Genomic DNA, 16,367 nt, shown 5'->3' with positions numbered 1-16,367 from the left:
ACAGCTTTCCCCCCGATCTTCTACAGACTTACACCATGCTTTAGTGTTACATGGTTTGGCTTCCTAGAGCTTTTGTTAATGACATCAGAATTCTGAACCTCCTCTTCAAAGTCAACTGCAAACAGGACATAACCACTCCAAACAGGCAACTGCACAGACCTCAAAGATGAGAAGGAGCCTTACCCGTATATAAGCATCCTGGTGGTGTTTAGCAAAGTACAACATGTTGTCGAGCGCCAGCATTCCTGGAGGGGTCTGTGTAAAATCCATTGCAGGGTTTACATGATTCTGTAAAGAGATAACAAGTTGAGTCAGTTAGCATCTGCAGAACAGCTATCAGCTCCCCAGTGATGCACACCATGTAACAGGTAGCTGCTGCGCCGGACAGTCCAGCAACAGAGCTCTTTTTACTGAGCAGAAAACTCTTAACAAGGAAACAGTCCATGCCTTTAAAGTTAAAAGCCAAATGCAAACACTATGAGGTTAGCAAGTCAGTCATTCACTTCTGTGGCTACAGAATGGAGCTTCCCAAAGGTTGATGTGTTAGAAGCATGGATCTCCCACATCTTTCATGGCAGAGCCATGCCTCAGGTGTACTACGTACTAAAAGCACTGTTGACATGAAAATGCAGATCTATACACAAACAGCCACCAAACCACCTCTTTATACAACTGTTCTGGATTGATTTCTAATAAACCACAATAAGGAGAAAAAGCTACTAGATTCCAAAGCTGTATTAAGTCTATTGGATCTTGTGTACTCCCGAACACACAGGGCCTCAGACAAAAGTGTATGAAATTCAACAGATTCTCCTGCGGAATTCAGGTAAATTTTTGGTTACATTCTTGAATCTATGAATCTCAACTATGGAAGTAATGAATGAACAGACCAACTATAACCAAAACTCGGCAGCCTCCACACACACCTACCACTTCCAAATGTTCGGTTCCACACACTGCATCAAAAACTACATTCGCTCACAATATCCATCAACCCAGTCCATCTTTAGACTGGATGGAATTAAATGTACCTTTGAGTAAGTTCCACACAGTTCATGGTTGGGATATGAACATCTGACCGGCTACAGACAGGCTTGAGAGCACCACACAAGCTTCTCTTGAAGCTGCTCAGAGAAACAAAGGCTCCATCCTTAGTGGAATGTGTCTCCATCAAAAAAACGCCTATCGCCGGCTGTGCTCTTTTATCAGTACCACCTTTGCAACGTCTCCAGCTCCACTCATCATCCTCACACAGGGAGATTTCCCTTCCTGCTTTACGATGGCGTTTCCCTTCCACAGGCCCCAGCTGACAGAGACTTTAAAGTGTATTTACTATCAGAAAATTGCCTGGTATGGATCAGCACAGATTTCTTCTACCATCAGTCTACCTCAGAACTACCACGCAGCTTCTGCCGTGTGTTCAGGATCAGATCCACCCACCTCATTGACAAAAGCAAGGGCTTTACTACTTTGTCCTCCCGATGAATGTCTCAGGCCATAACATTGTAGGAATCTGAGACTTCATTCTCTTGCCTGCCTTGCCTTTAGGTGTCTGACCGGCTGGGTTTAGCCAGGCAATAATTCACAGTCACAAGAAAGATTAGAAATATCTGAAAGCTAAAATTATCCATTAAAGCTGCTGCAACTTTATAAGGGAGACAAAGGTTTGGGGCTGAAAAGGCATGCACAACCTGTTCGTTTTACATCTCCAGCTTGGGAGAGCAGCTGCGTCAGCAAAACAATCACAGGCTTATCATTTTGCAATAGGGAATCAAGAGGCTATCTGGAATCCTGGAATTGATAGGGAAATAGCTAGGCAGTAGATGTATCAGCAGGGTGGGAAAACAACAGGCTTACTGAGTTGTGTTTTCCAAAACCTCCTTTTTAAAGACATTTAAATGAAGATTCCAATATTCACCTGAATGATGAACAAAAGCCCTCTGCAGCTATCTCCCCAACTCAACCTTCCATCTTCCACGTGCGACACATTCACCAGTCAGAACATTTAAAATCAGATCAAGACTGCGACACGCACAAGACCAACAGACCTCAGCTTCTGGGAAGAGAAAACTTCCCTTCCCACGAGCTTCTGCATTCCAGAAAGAGCAGCAGAAAGCTGTCAACAAGGAACCAGTTTTACACCTTTCGCAAGCAGACCTTCAGCACAGGGCTGCACCTCCTCTCTTCACCCCCGTGCTGTAGCACAGGCACACTATACTTGGATAAACACCTGGCAAGCAGATAAGAGTATCGAGACCCATCTACCTTTCTCCAGCTATTAAAACACTAGCACTCACTTCACTAGTAGCAGGACATGAAAATAAAAAGACCCACCTACTGTTGCTTGAACAGTTCTTTCCTTCATCCCATTCTACATCTCAGGTTGTACAGAACAGTGACCAAAACCAGTGAGGGCAAAAGAAATCTCACTACATTTATTAAGGATGACTCATCCTGTCTCATACCATCACTACTAGTGCTGTGTTCAACCAGAAAAGCCACCTCTCCATCACTCACTACTTTTTTAGTAAGTCAAGCCTATCAAACCAGCTATTTTCAGCTGTTCATTTCAAATGCTTCTGTGACTTTGGATCCCAGGATAACCAGCGCATGATCTGCATCTGTGTTAAGTCAGTTACCTGGAGACAGGCCAGCTGGTAGTAGCCGAGGATCCACAAGACAGCTCTGGCATGTGTGAAGCAATACATATCTTCAATTATTCTCCACATTCAAAAAGAACCCCAACTTCTTTGATCCCTTCCTTCTTCCTCCCTCCCCCTAAAATCATCCTTTTCTTAACAGGCTGAATGTTTGTGGTTGAAATATTAACTTATTGAGAGTAGGTTGAGAAGTGAGATACAAAGCTAAATTATCTAAAATGCCACAGTGAATAATTCAGAAGTACGTAAACGCCCTCACCTACAACATCATTTATTAAATACACGGAACACAACGCCTCAGGCAGAATAGCTGCATCTGTTTGGTATAAAGCTTATTGCATTCTGCTCTTTATAAAAAACCAAGAGTAAGAAATACAAACGGAACAGATTGGTTACCTTCAAATTTTGAGATAATTTTGGGTGGGTTTTCTTTTGTACACCAGACTAACATCTATGCATCTCTCAGCTTCACTGTCTGAGTGGTATTTTATAGCTTATGCTTTTATACCGTACATGTTAACGTTACCAAGCCCATCAAGAATTTGTTAGCCAGCTTAGCAGGGTACTGCGGGAATGAAAAGTCACTCTTTTGGGTAAGATGCAAACCCCAAACCACGTCTGTTTATGCCATTTAAAAAAGAGTAAGTAAATAAATCACGTGGCGTGTTGCACAGCATTACTCTGGATTAATTCCAGTGCAGTAATTACATTCTGGCAACCTGGCATTCTCCTGCAGCCCTAGCTGTGTAAAGCTCTCTTCTCTGTCCTGAATGGCTCCACTGTCTTGATTCTGGCTTCCGGGGCAGCCTCTGAAGGATGTATAGAATGTGTCCTCACACGGAGATGCCCAATCACAGTAATGGTGTACTGTCTGTAGGTAGCTGCTGATGGAATAAGCGACACCCGTTCCTTACACTATGCCTAACAACATGCGAATACGCCGAAGCATAGAAACCATGAAATTCCCTGCATCCCTAGCCTATTACAGTACAGATTTATTTCTGTCTCGACAGATACTGATAACTTCTACAGATTTTGCATCAGTGCTACGTGCAGCTGTGTAAATCAGTTGACAAGTCATGCCAGTTTGTCCTGAAAGCAGCTTGCAGTATGTGCTAGACCTGGTAATAGCTACTCTACATAGAAGAGCAAACTTCTGTTTTTCCAACCCCAAAGCAGCGTAGGTGAAATGTTATTCTGTATGCCTCACTCCTGTACGTTTGTATGACAAAAACACTACAGAAGCTCCCAGGGAGTAAAAGAACTGATGACGGAGGAACGTCAGAACATCTGAAAAGGAAAAGTCCAATTGAAGTGGTGTCGATCTGAAATGAACCCTCCCAAAACTGGTCACAGTGATATTCACAGTGAATGACGAAGTGATAAACTTACATTAGAACTATCAACTAGCACACAACCCTACCATTTACCCCTTCCCTAAATAATCCTGAAGTTCTACAGGCAAAATGTTCCCATCTGTTCATTTACACAAGAGTTACAAATATGAGAAAATGCTACATCAAAAAAACAACCAAAACCCCCACAAGCAGTTGGGAAGAGGTGATCAGCTCCAGCTCTTAACGAGGAAGTAATTTTGTCTTTCTATTTCACAGCTCCGCATTCAAAGAGATGATGATGCACACAGCTTCGACCGTCTGCTTTAACGAGATAGAACAGTGACTTGGGAATTTTCAACCTCTCTGTATTCAATGAAATGAATAATGAAAAGTAAGTATTTTCAATTAAATTAAAAAAATTTACATGAAAATTCAAACTAACTAGTTTGGGTTGGAAGGGACCTTCGAAGATCATCCTAGTTCAACCCCCCCAGCAATGAGCAGGGACATGAGAAAGCAAGAACCAACAAACTGAATAGAATGAAAATGGATCTGGAGGATCCCTGGATTTAAATAAAGTAACAATTATAAAAACACGGTGTACCTCGAGTCAGAAGTATCCAATATATCAAATATACCCAGCATATCAAATATATGGCTGCAACTGCTCTACCTCTGAAAGAATACGCAGAAAGCCTTTTCAGATACTTTCAGTGCAAGTCATTTAAATCACATCCCCACTACCCCAGCACATACAAATAACTGCAGGATAGTTCTCCTGGATGCAGTTTGCGTCAAAACTCACCAATTATGTTTGCATATAGTGACAGCAGGTTTTCCTTCAAACAAACACTGCTGCTTCTTCCACCTTTGTGTTTCAGCAAATATTTAATATTAAGCATTTCTGCCCGGTTAATTTATTTCTTTATTAAATTCTACCTATTAACATCTAATTTCTAAATATTAGCATTTCATATTAAGCACTTCTACCTGGCTAATTATTTTTCTATGACAGTTCAGCAATACACATTAGTAGACTGCAAATGTTATTCTCCAATAATAAAATCCACTCCAACCTACATGACATGTTAAGCAACAGCATTTCTGGATCAAGTTTGACCTCACCAACATAAAACTGACCTTTGCAATAGGAAATAAATCCTATGAACAGTCTGCACATAATTTTCCTTATAAAGATTAAAAAAAAAATCATGATTTGATGACTGTATTCCCTTAATTCACTGAGCTACTGTGTAAATCTAACATAAAGCACCAAAGAGGTCTGTCTACGTAAGCCACCACCAGGAATCTGTCCCAGTCATGAATCACTGAATTCCAGACTGGTTTGTGCTGGAAGGGACCCTAAAGCTCATCCAGTTCCAACCCCTTGCCACGGGCAAGGACCCCTTCCACCAGAGCAGCTTGCTCCAAGCCCCTGTGTCCAACCTGGCCTTGAACACTGCCAGGGATGGGGCAGCCACAGCTTCTCTGGGCACCCTGTGCCAGCGCCTCAGCACCCTCACAGGGAAGAACTGTTTCCCCATAGAATGGATGCTATGATGGCCAGAACTGCAAAAATCGGACTAAATCAGCTAAACTCATCAGGTAAATCCTAACAGCGCATGTCAAAAGACAAGCACGACATATTTTCAGCCATGAATAAATTATTACATAAATTCTGTTTTGTAAAGCAGGACAAAATGCTCTTGCGTAATTCTCTGTATTTTATACACACCTATATGACAGCTTTACAGTTACAGGGAACTAATGCTTTGGATTCAACGATCTTAAGCCCTACAGACTGCCAGCAGTTTGAAAGCCTAGAAGAATCTAACATGAGTGCTATAACTTCGAGCAATCACATCCTATCAAATACATGAAAACTATGAATTACCTGTCAGGTTTTATTTTAGTTACCAAGCACAGACTTTACAGCTGGATACATGTTCAGCACTTCACAGATTGCTGCCTCCTTATTACTGAAGTAATTCTTTCTGGGCACGTGAAGTTACCACGCAGTAACAGATCACGTACCCTCTGGGGAATATTTGAAATGAATCAGTGGAACATGGTAATTTCAATTACATGTTTTCAGCATGGTAAATTACCACCAGCTATCTCCCAGTATCCACTAAGTTTACAGAACACCACAGAACAACTAAATGAGAGGTCAACCATCCACTCACAGACCTACCTCGACTGGGTCAAGAAACTAAAAGCCACACTAGTTGATGACTACTCCACACTTGACATTACCAGGTCATTTAGCAGCCACCTCAGCAGGCCCTGCCAAGTTTCCTGTCCCACACTTTCAGGCAAAGTCATAGAATAAAAATGGTTTGGGTTAGAAAGGACCTCAAGATCATCCAGTTCCAACCCCCCTGCCACGGGCAGGGACAGCTCACACTAAACCAGGTCACCCAAGGCCTCATCCAACCTGGCCTTGAACACTGCCAGGGATGGAACATTCACAACTTCTTTGGGCAACCCATTCCTGTGCCTCACCACCCTCACATTAAAGAACTTCTTCCTCAGATCTAACCTGAACTTCCCCTGTTTCAGTTTGAACCCATCACCCCTTGTCCTATTGCTACAGTCCCTAATGAAGAGTCAGTCCACTTTAGATGAAAGTGATGCTGGAGAAGGTGGGAGCTAATCCAGATGGTTTGTACTGCAGGGAATTAAGGACCATACCACGAGACTTTCTAGAGGCTCAAGTACGAGGGTGTGAGGCAGGTACCCCTCCAGCCAGAGCAGCTGGAGAGCAACCAAGGGCTACAGCTTTCCAAACAGCTCCAGCTCTTCCGAACTCCTAATGGAAGCCTAACACCCACGTCCTGGCCAGTGAGCCATTTCTGCACTGCTTGAACTGCAGCAGTAAAGAAGTACACCAGGAAACTGGCATCTCTCCCCGACTTAAACGGTGGCAAAAATATAAGCCTCTTTGTGAGCTTGGAACATGTCAGGCAATCAGCTGGTTTCATTTCACCAGCATCGCTAATGCAGGCTGCCTCTTCTACACAGGTAAGATCTAAGGCACAAATGCCCATCCTGCCCAGCAGGATCATCCTCAAGCTAGCAAGGAGACAGCCATGAGCAAACAGCGTGAACAGTGCCAGCAGGAGCAGCAAGCCAAAACCATTGATCCATCTAAACCTGCGCCTCCTAAATAAACACAGGTTAAACGCTCACAACGAGGTGGAAGTCAGACGCAGCAGAATCAAAACCTACCTGAGTCATTTTTATCTCTGTGAATCCTATCACAGCTGCTCCTAAGTCACATTTTGGCATGAAAAGCCTCTTTTTGAGTCTGTTGAGTACGGTACACTGTGACTTGCACTCATTATTTAAGCATAATGGCTGGCACAGCTGGTATACTGGCATACAAACACTAACAGTCCTCACAAAGAGCAATGGTTCAAAGACCACTTACTACGGAGAACTCCAGAGCTGTTCAACAGGCATTTTGTACAAAGGAAAGTGATACCAAACAGTTAACAAGGAAAATGAAAGGTCTGAAACCAAGATCTGCTTGAATCAGTCTTCTAAGCATAAGACTACTAGGGCAGCGTCGTTCTGATTGCTTTAGTTACACTTCAGGCAGTTTTACCCAAACTTAACCTTCGTGACATAACACTTGCCACTGTAATGAAGGTGCATTGATTAAAACACCTTTCAGCCGTGGTTTCTTTTAAAGACAAATTACTTAAATTATAAGCAATCGAGTAAAAGCAAGGCAAAAATAATCATTAGAGTTTTCCTGAGGATGTGTCTCTGCAGAGAACCCACACAGGAAGCAGCCCACTTAATGGCTGCAGTTGCCTCTGTCATCCATCACCACTCAAAAGAATTGAGTGAAACTCCTTCCTGCTGTAACCACTATCAGCTCAGTAAAGGATTTCATACTTACATCCTATAGCTTGCATGGCACACCCACAGAGCAAGACTGGCACTCCATTTGTGCAGTGAATTATACTTCCCTTGGAACTTCATTAATAATGATGACTGTGGTAGCTGGGGACACCGCAGCACCCTTAAGAGCCATGCTGCTCATCCTGTAACATACCTCATCTGCCCTTAGAAGAGAGGTGATAAAGAGACAAAAACCCATGGGATCCATCACTGGGGAATTTCAGTTCACTTGACTTTGACTCTTCTTTGTCTCCCTCTACAGAGATGTGAAGCTCTTAGAACTAGAACTGTGCTCCCCAAAATGCAGATGCTTTGCTTGCCTGGGCACTGTTCTGCTCTGCCTCCAGTTTCCTCCAGACAGACGTCAAACAGAGGATAGAGCTGCACCAGAATGCAGGAAGATTTAAGGCATTTTTACAAGAACACATCGCATTGCCACTCGGGCAGGGGCTGTGTAGCAGGCTGACGACATCAGTCAACGTATGCGCAATTCAGGTATGAAGGGGCTTTTAATTTGGGGAAATAATTCAGTATTCACAAATGAGTCACCTTCTTCCCCTTGTCTTTTCATTCATTCATAGGCTTTAGTTAATGAAAGCACATGCAGAGAATGCCTGCAGTCCTTTGTAGCTGAAGAAATACCAATACTTTGTACGTTATGCTATTTACAGTCCTTTAAATCTTGCAACAGGCAAAGAAACCCATGAGGAAGGAGAGGAGGGGGAACAGAGTGATATGCACATTTAAGTAACATGCATACATATCTGGTTGCATGCATGAAATGGAAAACTGCACAGCCTTAAAAAAAACCCTGAACAACCCTATTCTCAGTAATTAACAATAAATTGAATTTACACTTTCACAAAACTACCATCGCTTCAATATCAAACAAAGGGCCGTGTGGAATCAGCTATAGCCATCAAGCCTTGAAACAGATGAAGCCCACATTACAAAAGAAGAGAGATGTCGCTTTGTCTGATCACTGTTGGGTACATTATTGTACATAATAGCACAGAAAGATGTCCAAGATCCACCTCTAAGAGAAGGGGTCAGAAAACCATTAGCAGTACAAGAACTCTTCTGCTAGGATACACTTGGAACAAACCACTCAGCCCCACTACACTCAAACCCATGGAGCTGGCCTGCCCCCACGAGTTCGTAACTGGGATGCACAAAGCAAACAAGCAGCCAACAAGCAAACCACACAGTGAAATCATACACAGTTCTGTGATGGGCTTTTAAACCTGCTCTCCTCTGGAAGGACTAAAGCTAAGAGGAGCTGAGCAGTAAACAGTAAAAGGCTGGCTTACCCATGTTAACAATGAGCAAACCGTTAGATGCCCACAGCTCCTGACAAACCATTCTGATAAATCACATGCAGCTGCACGGTAAACAACAGCAGCAGCTTTAACATCTGGATTTGCTGGTCACTATGGTGCTGGTCACTAATAGCGCACCTGACCCAGGTGCCTCCTCCTGCGCAGTTATTAGCTCAGGTCAACAGCATCAGCTTTACATAAAGTGAGCAGCTCCTCCAGCACACAGACACCATCCCACCAGGCTTTTCTGCTTACAATGCTCCGGTTTTGTTAATAGAATAAAGTTTCTCAGGTTTTCTCCCAGCCACTTTAAACCTACTGCCTCCAACCACCAGTAATCCTCTTGCATCCTTCTGTTACCACTCCGGACCGGCAGAAAACAGCCTGATGCTCACACCCGGCTGAGAAGCTATGGAGTCACAAAATCCCAGACTGGTTTGGGTTGAAGGGACCTTAAAGCTCACCCAGCTCCAACCCCTGCCACAGGCAGGGACCCCTTCCACTAGAGCAGCTTGCTCTAATGTGTGGCAAACAGTAACTTAAACCAATGAAGCTATGGTTATGGGAAAGAATGCAGTAGGTCACACACCTCTGGGCCCTAACAGCACCAAGCACAGGATGGGTGCGAGAGCGAGGTTTGGGATTTCTGTATTTCTGCCTTGGGGTTGGAAACAGATTGATGCTTTGCTGCTGCTGCTCACATCTGCAGAGCACGGCCTGAGCTGGGAGTCAAACCTAAGTTCTTCTCATTGGACCTTTAAGTACATCTACTAAACCTCACCTTTTCCAGATCTGCAGAGACTGGAAAACAAAGAAAGCCCCACAGAAAACTAAAGAAATCCAGACTGCAAGAAAGCATCCCTGTCACAGAGCCCATACGAGCCTGAAAACCATTCAAACACAGGAACAAACTATTACTTCAGAGGGAAAACATATCTGACCAGTAAGTGCCAGACAGAAAAGAAACTATTTACAGCACACTGTATAACAAACTGTAAGGCAAATTAAGTAAATTCTTATTGCCCAAGTGGTTTCATTTAGCCTAAGCATCAAATATCTTCTGTCATTCAACTGAGAAATGGGAATTCACAGCACAGAACAGCTCTTTCTAAGGCTGAAATGACTGTACCCATGCAAGTGAGCTCTTGAACTCTTGTGAACAGCCTGCATCTGGTATGATGCTAGTGCCCTCTGCTGTGAACTACTACAAACTAGTGAGCAGCTTTCTCTTAAGATGAGGTATTCCAAATAGTATCAAGCCATATAAACACAGCAAATCAAGGGTTATGGAACGCCATGAAAAACCACGTGCTTCAACCACAGGTAATTATTTCTTCCAATTAGAATCACAGAATCACTGAGGTTGGAAAAGACCTTTAAGTTCATCAAAAGGCCAACTGATAACACAGTACTGCCACACCACCACTAAATCCCATCCCTAAGCATCACACCTACACACCTCCAGGGACGGTGACTGCAGCCCTGCCCTGGGCAGCCTGTTCCAATGCCTGAGCACCCTCTGGGGCAGGAATTGTTCCTCAGCTCCATCTAAACCTGCCCTGGTGCAGCTTGAGGCCGTTTCCTCTTGTCCCATCCCTTGTTCCTTGGGAGCAGAGCCCAGCCCCTCCTGGCTCCGTCCTCCTGTCAGCCACTTGTAGGGAGCAATCAGGTCCCCCCTGAGCCTTCTCTTCTCCAGACTGAACCCCCCAGGTCCCTCAGCCGTTCCCCATCACACTTGTGCTCCAGGCCCTGCACCAGCTCTGCTGTTCTCCATCACCACACTGTCTCTCTTGCAGTGAGAGGCCCGGAGCTGAACACAGGACTCAGTGTTCTTTCAGACTTCTCCCAGCTGCTTATAGAATATTTCACCTTCCTCTTCATCCTGGCTGTGTGGTCTGTACAGATTCCCACCATGTTACCTGCCTTGCTGGTGTTCCCTGTGATTCATAGGCATAAACACTCAACCCCATCGGCACCATCATTGATCTCTAGACAACCAAAACACCCTGTAGCATTACAGGAGGAAATAGCCAGAAGAGCGAGTAAGAGAAGTGACTGGTTACAAGATGCACAATGGATGCCCTCACCCACTTTCAGTGCACCACCACACAGAAATACTCACAATAAATCCCAGTTTTTTATAGTCTCGAGTATACATGGATTTGCGTTTCTCAATGCTGCCACTGCTGTTGTTAGGCTCAGATTCTGCATCAAATGCGATTCGTCGGAGTTCAAAGATGATATCCCGCTGAGCCTGTGATAAAACAAGGTTAAAAAATGGGTTCAAACCTCTCACTTTAATAACCAGTATCACAGAAGCTGTTTCAGAACACTGTTTCACCTCCACTGCCCAACCTTTCTTTGCCTGAATTCCCTACTTCATACTCAGAGACAGTCAGCAAAACAACTTTGTGGTTCCCATTTTGCAAAGTCCTCACATTTGGTGGGGCTCACATGCAGATGCTCAAGTGCTGACTTCCAGAAACTGGACTGCACACTTCATTTTAACCACAGGCATGAAACTACAGGAGCCGAGAGATCACACACGTCCCAAATTTGGCTGGTACTTCAGCACTTTGCTGTCTAAAACTGAAACGGCTCAGCTCTCGGCATTCCTTTTGGTAACTGCGCGCATTTGCTAGCACAGCAATGGGCAGGAGAGGAATCACTGCACTTACACACCACTGGAAATGTCTCAAGACAGTGACAACCACCCCAGCATCACTACTAACACCACTGTCAGTCACTGTCTATGGAGACAGGCACCAGTTAACTGTGTGCCCGTCCCCAAGAGCCCAACCTTCCTGCCTCAAGAAACAGGCAGGGTGAAATCCTATAGCATGAGGTTACTCATGTTTACAACCATCTCGCCCTCCCACCTCCTCCAAATTATCAGCAGGTCTTAACTTCCTCTTAGAACTGAAATCAAGCTCCTCCTTGTTGTCTGGCCTAAAGAAAAAGGCCACAAAAATTAAAGTACAAGACCCATCTTCCCTATGGCTCATCGACTCAATATTTCAACCTGAATCTCTTAAGCAAGTGTCTCTCTTAGCACAATGACAATGCTAAAGCTGGTGTTTGGACACAGCCAGCAATAAACAAATGAACAACTATTACTTAGGTGCCCAGTAACAAAACCAGACTGTCAGTAGTACAAATTACCTTCAACTCTATCAGGCCAGAGAGTTTCCATTTAAATATTCATTCCAGCTCTACTGAAGCACTTTTACAAAGGACCACACATCTATGCTGCTTCTGAGAAGTACACAGAAGAAACAAATGCTGGCCTGCTGCCTGGAGTTTTAGCTCAGGATGACACCCAATTCAGCTCATGAAGCCATCTGCTACGGAGAAAAGCCTGGCCATTTTGTTGTACCTTTGCACATGGAATGCAATAGCCAGTACATCTTCTAACAAGCAGCAAACATAACCTGCTTCATAACAGAATGAATGAATGAATGGTGCAAACATTCCCAGTGTCTCCTCCTCCATGAAGAGTTTTAGGTACACCAATGAGCAGTGGCCCTCTTCCCGTTCTGACCAGATCATGCCAGATGCTTACCTGATCTTGTGGATCCATTTTTGTCATCATTCTATCTTCCAGAAGGTTAAAGGTAAGCACTTGAAGAACATAAAGCTGGTGTGCCATTTCATTATTGATGGCCCTCTGTGCCCTGATAACATGCTGCAAAGAAGGAGAGACCCCAGTGAATGCCATCTTATCCGAAAATCACAGCACATGCACTCGGGTGTTTCCATTTCTGTAAGCAGGTACACTATGCAACAGTGCAAAAGAAGGAAAAATCAAACCAGCACAAGCACTACTGATTTAGGCACTAGATAAGGAACTTTAATGGGCAGGACTTTACAATAACAACGTGCTTAAACTTTCTCCTCCTCGCCACTAGATAGAGCCTGTGCCCATGTTGAGAAGTGGCATCAAACAGTCCTGAGAAGGCACTGAAGAAAAATTAACTCCTTCCCAAGAGCCTCAGAGCTCTGTATGAAAATAAAATGAATATATCAAGAAATCATTTAAGAGAGTGACTGCCTGAACAGAAAAGTATTCAGGCTGCGAACACAGCGATACAACAGGGCTCCGGATGCAGGAGTCAGCATCAAACATCGCACCACAATCTTACCTCTACCAGGTAACTCCATTCTGTAGGAGGATGATGCTTAGAAATACATTCATGCAATGTCCCATGTGTGCAGAATTGGGCCCATCCAGAAAGCAGATACCAAACTGACGAACTGAAACATCCCTGGTGTGCCAAAACCCACCAAGTTTAGGAGATGGAGACAGCAACTGAGACCGTACAGTTCCAGAGGATAAAAGGAGCTGTCTGCCAAAAGGCACTGGAGCATTTTATGATAGTAAATGAACACCTGAGAATGTTACCATGCGCTTACACCAAACCTGCCATGGACACAGCAGGGTAAAAGCATGCCTTCTGAAACAAATCCTGAGGGGTTTTGTGTGGATCACTGAAACCACGATAGTGAATGAGGGGGAGCAAGGGCTTGTTTGGCTGTTGTTTGGTTTGGTTTACGCTGCCCAGGATCTCATAACACAGAAAGAGTTCTTTCCCTTGTTCTCTTAGAGATATAGCCACTCTAAGGTCAAAGTTAAATCCCTTTGGTTTTCCACGACAGCAGATGCAAGTCTTTTATGTTACATTCATTAGCTTCACCCTGCGCTGTATTTTATGCTTCTTTTGTGCAAGTGGAGACAAAATGTGTGCAACTTTATAACAGGACAAAATAATCTGAAGAACTAAAAAAAGACAGAAGTATTCAGTGCTGTATTTTCATGAAGAAATCACTATTTATTTGCCTGGAAAAACACCCTTTCTGGCAACCAGTTTTCAACCTATTCAACAACCAAACCTTTATCTGTGTACTACAGGCTTCAAAACAGATCAAAATACAAGTGTAACTGAAATGCACTAAGACAAAAGCAATGATCACCAAAACTGGAGTCACCTTTTCTCTCTGCTAGTGAAAAATAACTTGTGAAACTGATATACTTACAGTTAAGATGATGGAGCGAAGCTGCTTTTGTGCCAGAATGTTTGCCATTTCCTGATTAAGTTTGAAATAAAAACAAAAATTAGCCAGAAGCAGGTATTTTTATGCCATACCTATGAGAACAGCGACTTAAACTGTTTTATGCTCCTGTTTCAGCAGTGCTACTTATAAATTAAATGAAGCAGTGTATCAGCTATATCAGTGAGAAATAGCATTTGCTATAACGAAGCAGTTCTGAGTTGCAGGCTGATGAATTGAGTGAAAGTCAGAGCAGATGACTTTAAATAAGCATCTCATTTAATGTCTTGTTTTAATGTCCTGGCTGGCTTCCATTCCATGCTTCGTTCTGTGTCTGCAGGCGATGGCTGTGCTTGAACAAGTGCGTGTAAATGCTATTTAAGCCACAGAGGGCTCTTCTGAGGCCTTTCATCGCTGGTTTTGGATTACTAAAGTCCTCAGCTTTTGACATACTTTTCATTTTCTTCGCCCCTTTTCTCATAGTAAATTTGAGTTTGTGACCCCCAAAGCAATGCATATGATCATATAGCTGATACACTGCTTCATTGCAGCAAATGGCATTTCTCGCCTGGATTTTGGTAGCAATCACACAATCCCAGCTTGGTTTGGGTTGAAGGGACCTTAAAGCTCCTCCAGCTCCAACCCCTGCCACGGGCAGGGACCCCTTCCACTGGAGCAGCTTGCTCCAAGCCCCTGTGTCCAACCTGCCCTTGAGCACTGCCAGGGATGGGGCAGCCACAGCTTCTCTGGGCACCCTGTGCCAGCGCCTCAGCACCCTCACAGGGAAGAGCTTCTGCCTAAGAGCTCATCTCAGTCTCCCCTCTGGCAGGTTAAAGCCATTCCCCTTGGCCTGTCCCTGCAGGCCCTTGTCCAAAGCCCCTCTCCAGGTTTCTTTCTGCCCATGCTGCAGCCTGTCCTACAATGCACAGGAGGGAATATTTTACACTTGTCAATCACGACAGTCTATTCTCAACCATACCTCATGTCCCATTTTTAAGTTTCATCATCCTTTCCATCAATATAGAAGTATATGTATGTGTGCATGTGGACACACACTAGCATATGGGATGCATACAGCTTATAGCAATTATTATAATACAATTATTTTTCATGTACTACAAAAGGATTTAGGTAACATTGCACACTGCTATTGAGACACTGCTGATATATACACAAGGGGGTAATGTCTGGAATTAGTAAATCATTGACTGGAAATGGAGCTCATGTGTCACAGCCTTACACAGCACAGCACAACAAATCTCATCAATGGTGACACATGCTTAATTCTAAGTGTGAGACAGCATGCAGCCATGCATGTTGACTCTTTTCTTTAGACCAGATACAGGGTGCTGCAACAGAACACGGGCATTATAAGGAAGGGAGAAGGGACCAAAGACAAGAGAAACAGCTTTAGTTTTAAGCCTTTTCTGGCTGAGCAGGTTTCAACTGCCCTTAACATCAAAGGAATGAATGATACAGATGCTTCCATCACTTGGAAATGCTCAGCTGAGCTGCAGGGGGAGTGCCAAGCACATCATTTACTTCATGTCACAGGGAACAGACTGGCTGGTTTTGTCAAAGCATATCCACTGCCAAAACATGGACAGCTGAAGCAGATGAGGTAGCCTTGTCTCCATTCCAGGCAAAAAAAAAGGGAATGCTTTTATTTGACTCTTTGGAGAGGATTATCAAATTGTCACTTTTCTCTTATACCGGCAATTCAAAAAGCTGTTATTGGGGTATTGGTTTTTGTCACTGGACCAAAACCTGATCAGAGCAACAAGCATTCACAAAACCAATTACTGCATCCAACTCAACCTTCTCTCCCAGCAGGCTCTATGGCTATTAGCAGAGCTCTCTCTTCTAAAGCAAGTATTGTAGTAGCAGAGGAGAACAGGAATTATTTGACAAAATTGCCACCTCATTTCCCATAGCAACACGTCTGCAAAAATGCAGAGAATTGCCAAAAAAGTGTTTCCCCCATTCCCAGTACCATTTCAATGCTCCACATCATGCTGGTCTCCATAAGACAGCAGCAGAGATGGGGCCAAAGCTTCAGGGGTAATACAGGGTTTGGTGCAGTTTCTCAC

General features: G+C 43.9%; 1 protein-coding gene across 3 annotated transcripts in view; it reads right to left on the bottom strand.

The window, feature by feature from the left end:
* The window catches only part of ELMO1 (engulfment and cell motility 1), a 222,442-nt gene that overhangs the window by 146,765 nt on the left and 59,310 nt on the right, over positions 1–16,367 (bottom strand). For all 3 annotated transcript variants that reach the window (XM_062622332.1, XM_062622333.1, XM_062622336.1), the window contains 4 exons: positions 14,263–14,313; positions 12,791–12,913; positions 11,351–11,482; positions 184–288 (listed from right to left, as the gene is read on the bottom strand). In XM_062622332.1, coding sequence (XP_062478316.1) covers positions 184–288; positions 11,351–11,482; positions 12,791–12,913; positions 14,263–14,313 — 411 coding nt within the window. The remainder of the gene's footprint in view (positions 1–183; positions 289–11,350; positions 11,483–12,790; positions 12,914–14,262; positions 14,314–16,367) is intronic.

Source organism: Pezoporus occidentalis, unplaced genomic scaffold, assembly GCF_034315485.1.
Source record: "Pezoporus occidentalis ecotype Australia unplaced genomic scaffold, CSIRO_AGI_Poc_V1 ctg107, whole genome shotgun sequence".
NCBI lineage: Eukaryota > Metazoa > Chordata > Aves > Psittaciformes > Psittacidae > Pezoporus > Pezoporus occidentalis.
This window is presented reverse-complemented; position numbering and strand designations above follow the sequence as displayed.